General features: G+C 34.6%; 1 protein-coding gene across 1 annotated transcript; it reads right to left on the bottom strand.

Annotated features, from left to right (window-relative positions):
• Positions 1–819: 819 nt before the first annotated feature.
• On the bottom strand, positions 820–2,406 carry LOC131024223 (UPF0481 protein At3g47200-like). The gene has a single exon (XM_057953732.1). It carries the CDS (start codon positions 2,245–2,247, stop codon positions 934–936), a length of 1,314 nt encoding a protein of 437 aa, XP_057809715.1. The 5' UTR covers positions 2,248–2,406; the 3' UTR covers positions 820–933.
• Between the last annotated feature and the right edge of the window lie 3,594 nt (positions 2,407–6,000).

Here is a 6,000-nt window from a genome sequence, read left to right as displayed (position 1 = left end):
TTCGGAACTTGGCGCGGAGCCTGCCAAGACCATTTGCCGATCGTCTGACGCAAAATCGAGCTCCAAAATGTCCAGATCTGTCGATCATTGTCGACGAGATCTGCAGATCTGCACGGCATCTCACTGCCGGCATCATCCATCCTGCGGCGGAGGGGTGACGCGACGACGATCAGCGCCCAACCTGCCTTCCCCTAGATCTCTCTATCTCGTCTCCTTGCCGTAGATGCCACACCATCGCCATCTCCGCCGCCGCTTCCTCCCAGCCAATCGCCTCGCCCTCTCCGGCCGACGGCGGAATCCGCTCCCAATTCTCGGATCTGAAGCACGGGAAATTGCAGCAGCAGCCACCGCCAAGGTCAGCGTCGCCGACGACGCCATCTCCCGCCGAAGCCTGGGACCGCGAGCCGCTGTCAGCTCCGGCGCCGCCACCGCCGCGTAGCTACTCTCGATCGAGAGAGAGAGGGGAGCGTTTCTGATGGAGAGAAGTTTAGGGGTGAGAAGATTATGGGTGGCTAATTTTTTATATTTTAAAGTAAGGGGTAATTTTGTACTTTTACATAAAAACTGGCCAATTTTTAATGTTTTTATTTCATAGGCCAAATTTTAATTTTACTATATGAAAGTGGCCATATTTATATATTAACTCTAAAAATAGAGGAGATTTTGCATTCCTTAGGAGATGTTGAAGTGCTAATCGTTCAGAATCAAAAAATGAGGAGGTAAATATGTTAGGCAATTATCGGGGGCTATTTGCAACTTTTCTCGTGTATTTAAAAAATCGAATCATAATCATAATGCCATTAAAAATTACAGTCTTGATTAGAATAAAAGACATCAATATATATGCCCATACTTGGAACATTCAAACCACACCACAACACTCGCTCTTGATCCCCTATTACACAATCGTGTTAAAAACGACGAAAGCGAGGCCTACTGAAAATGGTGCAACAGAAAATAAACCGTGGAGAAAAAAGCTCCGGTGAAAAGGAAAACCAACAACACAACTGCCAAACTAAAACCAGCAATCCCAAACTGAGTTCTATGATAAACATTACCCATTCCCACCCAACAAACATCTCTTCTCCTTGTTTGATGCTTACTAATTTCTTCACACAAACCTCTATAGTAAAAATCATCTCTCTTTACATCCACATGCAGCCTCTGCAGTAGGAACACAATCTCCTTCTCTCTCCCATGACCATCAATCAGAATCTCTCTCTCCTGCAGCACCCTCACGTCCCTTTCAGACCGGATCAGGCCTTCCATTAGTACAACGTAGGATGTAACATGCTTGCTGCATCCATGGCTGCAGTGCTCCATTGCAATGAGGTTTCTTAGCAAGACTTCTGTGTAGCTATGGATTTCTAGAGAAGGGATATTCAGTTTCCCATTGAAGAACTGTATGTTAGTTGTGCTCTCTGTTGTAGCCCTCTCCACGCTTATGCCTAGAGAGACGAGGCGTGAAACCTGAGGTATGTAGGTGTGGCCTACATTAGGCAGTGTGACTACTTGTGTTGAATGTGTTGGGAGATAATGCTGCCTAATTAGGTCTAGCAAGTGATGTGTTTGAGGTGTGAAGATTTCTCTCGTCTTCTGATGATGGTTTCCACAGTCTGGGATCAGTTTCTTGAAAAAGAACAATGCAAGATCAATGAGGGAGAGATGGCAGTGTTTTGGGACAGGCACTAAGTGGAAAATCTGATCAAGAATGAAAAATGGGATCTGATTTTCATACAAGATTAGGTCACACCTCAAGTGGGAGAGGCTGTCGCTTGAGCTGAAGCAGAGGTCGTCTCTTCGCCTCAGATTCTTGAAGGCGTACTCTAGAAAGAGCTCGATTATGAAGCAGCCGTCTAGCAGGAGCAGCTCAACGAGGCGGTCGCTCTCCATTGGGATTGGTTGGCCATAGAATTTTCTTGCCTTTTGCTCCACCTGCCTAAGGGAATTGATGCAGGTGTCCAGTGTGGCCTCTGCATTGGGTTTTCGAGTGATGAGCGCGTTGAGGTAACGCCATTTTTGATCCTCCATGGGCTTGAGACTGTGGTTGCTGTGGTGGAGGGGGCCTATTGAGAGTGAGGTTGGAAAGTATTTCTCTTCATTGGTTTTGTAGAGCTCTTCTGGAACTCTGCATACACATTTTGAAAGAGAAATGTGTTCCATTTTTTCTTTGATTGAGGTTAGGAGAGCATCCTCATGCATGATGTCAAGTGTTACATGTTTTGGACTTTCTCCCTCTATCTCCATTTTGAGAGAGAGAGAGGCCTGATAAAGATTCTTGAAACTGACTAAGAAGCTTGAATGACTCTTATCAAAACAGAGTAGAATAATGAGATCAAGAAAAGAAATTAATGCAAATTCGCATAACCGGAAAAACTGTCATAATGTAGAAGTAGAAAGAGGTGTGTATGCATTGGATCTTGTGGTGTTTGGCAAGTTTTAAAGGGAGAAGGTGTGTTTGAGAATCAAAGATTGCTTGACGTAGAGGAGAACAACAAAGTTAATAAAGGATTTGCTTCAATGGCAATTAAGGAATTACTGGCAATAGTTTATTTAACATGAGAGCTTTAATGTATACTAAGAGAGGGGTATATATTCATTAGCCAAATTTAGCTTCACTAAAGAGAGTTTGTGATAAATGTCTAACATGAGCCTCTAAACTTAGTGCAAAAGGAGTTAATAAGTTAATTTTAGACATTTGCTCTGAAAAAAAAGGTTAATATTAGACATGGAAATTGGTCCTAATTTGTGGGTTTGAGAGTTTACTTGAAATCGAATCTCTGAGAAACCCAAATGCGAATTTACTCATTTAGTGCCCCATTCTTCAACTAAAAAAAGGTTACCATATATTAAGACATAGATAAACCCTATAGCGAATTTACTCATTTGGTGTCCTATTCTTCAACATAAAAAAAAGGTAAGACATAACTAAACCCTATAGGGTGGGTGCATTCTATTTTATTTTAAATATAATATAAAAACTAAGGAAGAAGGAAATATGAAGAAAAAAAAATTATCGCTATCATATCATTATTTTTTTTAATCTCATGTTATGTAGAATGGAATATATGAAAAAAATTATCAAACTAATACCTCGTGATAATATTATTATGAGTTAATGGAGTAAAAATAAGGAGAAAGGGCTACTCGATTTTTATTTATTTTTTTCATGCTGCTAAAAACAAATAATTCGCTCTAAAAAACATATGAAAAGATTAAAAGAAATGGTAAAAATATATACTCCATCCGTATCACAAAAACATGAACACTTTGTCATTTTGGGCCGTCTCATAAAAAATATGAATATTTCTATTTTGGTACACTACCCCATCATAATCCTTTTACTTTTTATTCCTACTTTTCATAAAGTGGAACCTTTTTTCCATTCACAATATATTTTATCTAATATTTTTTAAAACTCGTGTTACTTACAAATGTTCATGTTTTTGTAAGACTGATGGACTATTTTTCATCTTATTCTATCAAAAGAAACACACTCATAGAATAAAAGTAATAAGGTGAAAATTCATTCACAATCACTAGACTAAGAGGTTGTTTGGAGCTTATAAACTTAAAAAAAAAAAAAAAACTAATAAATTGTGTAGAAGCTTATAAGCTTCTTAAGAGTGTTTGATAAAATAAGTTCATAAACAGTTTATAAGATGTAAAAATAAGCTCCTATAACTATAAGCTCTCCAAAAAATAAGTTCTTCTATCCCATTTTTTTTATAATCTTATAATCGAGCTCCTAGAGCTTATAATATTATTCATGGAGTATACAACAATTATTTTATAAATATTATTTAACCATTATTTGTTATTTTTATGATATACTCCCTCCGCCAACGAAAATAGGCATTAAGGAATAGTAACACGAGCTTTAAGAAAAGTTAATTATTTATTCAGTGAGTGGAGAAAAAACTCGATAACAAAAAAATAGAGTGAGTTAATCAAAGAAAGGGCCCCACAAATTAAAAAGTGGTGGATCCATGGATCATAAAAAAAGATTATGATATGTTTTCGTGGACGGACGCGAATGACAAATTATAACCTATTTTTATGGATAGAGGGAGTACTATTTTAACTTCGTCTCTTTAATTTTCTCTTTCTAACAAGCTTTTGAAACATCGTACTCTCTTCGTCTCATAAGAAAGTATCATATTTTTCATTTTGGTCCATTCCATAAAAAAATCACTTTCGTTTTAAGGTATAACCTCATTTTCTCTTTTTAACCACAACCACTAATTATTTATACATAACTCCACAATCAATTCAACCATAACCACTTATCTATCTATCTGTATATATATATATATATATATATATATATATATATATATATATATATATAATAGCAAAATAAATCATATCCTACGTGGCGTTATATAATCACTATATTTTAATTTTCCTTAATTCTCATTCATTCTTATTTTTTTCTAAATTTTTAATCAATTTCGATATCTAAAACCCATTAAATATCTATCAACCTATTAACATGGTATAACTTATTCGAATCTATTACGATGTCCTCTTTCTTTTGATTTTAATCATATATTTTTAATGCACAACTCCTCTTGACTAACATTACAACTCCAGGTTTCAACGTACATATATATTAAACACAACTCCTTTTTATTTTAAATTAACTCTAAACAAATGAGGATAATTCAACGAACCTATTAACATGGACACTAACCTATTAAAATAAATAATTAACATCAACCTATTAACATTAACATGGTATAACTTAATTATTTGAACCTATCATGATGTTCTCTTTCTCTTGATTTTAATCTATATTTGAAGCACAGCTCCTCTTGATTAACATCAAGTTTCAACGCGCGCGCGCACACACACACACATACATATATATATATATAGGGAAGAGCTAAAAAAAGAGCATTTCTCAAGATATAAAATAAGAATCATTTTCAGCCCTTAGATCATCAAGATCTACGGTTGATTCGTAATCATGTTGGATGGATTTATGGTCCTGATCAGTTCGAATCCCAAAGGTAGCAAAAAAATATTTTTCACAATTCATACCTTTATACAGCGAATTCATATGTGTTCTACATAAAATTCATACATTAAAAATTGCTCTTATTTTTTATTTTAAGATGTGCTCTCACGGTAGCCCACCCCTATATATATATATATATCTATATTAAGTTTAAACTCGGATAATTCAACAAACCTATTAACATGGACATCTAAACATGCTTCGTAAATTGCATAATTTCCAAATTTAGGAAATTGGATGATACGAATTTTAAGAAATGTTTAATTGATAGTGTGTTGAGTAGCCTATCCTACATGGCTTCGTACAATCACTCCATTCAAATTTTCCTCAATTCTCATTCATTCTTATTCTTTTCTAAATTTTTAATCAATTTCCATATCTAAAAACCATTAAATGTCTAAAAATCATTATGTTAGTATTCTACACCTATGGGATATTTGGTTAATCATGTACATCTTCTTATATATATTCACCAATAATTAAATTTGACCAATTAATTAGAAAGGTGAACGACGACTTGAAAGACAGTTACTCCCTCCTTCCCATTACAAATATCTCATTACTTTTGGGCACAAAGATTAAGAAATGTATAATTTATAGATAAAGTGGGTTGGTGAAAAATATTTAAATATTTAAATATTAGGTATAGAGACAGAATATGTTGCCAAAAAAAGAATGAGACATTTGTAATAGGACGAATGAAGTATAAGGAAGCATGCTACACAATGGTTTCCTAGAAGATGACAAAGAGCGTATTTTATCCATTTTAATTTTTTGTATTATTTAAACAACTAGTAAGTGACCCGTTGAAATTCGACGGGATCTATTAAAATATAAATTTATAAAAATTATTAATGTATTTTTTGTTTCATAATTTTTTTTCACTAAAATAAAGAATTTAATGAAATTATTTTAAAGTAAAAAATTATAATATTTATTTGAAATTGACCGACCTAATTTAAATATCTTATAAAATT

Source organism: Salvia miltiorrhiza, chromosome 5, assembly GCF_028751815.1.
Source record: "Salvia miltiorrhiza cultivar Shanhuang (shh) chromosome 5, IMPLAD_Smil_shh, whole genome shotgun sequence".
Classification (NCBI taxonomy): Eukaryota; Viridiplantae; Streptophyta; class Magnoliopsida; order Lamiales; family Lamiaceae; genus Salvia; species Salvia miltiorrhiza.
Note: the sequence above shows the minus strand (reverse complement) of the source record. Positions and strands in the feature narration are given on the sequence as shown.

Bases quoted from the DNA above. Each gene is read 5' to 3' on its own strand.
- LOC131024223 (XM_057953732.1), bottom strand. From the start codon at position 2,247: ATGGAGATAGAGGGAGAAAGTCCAAAACATGTAACACTTGACATCATG.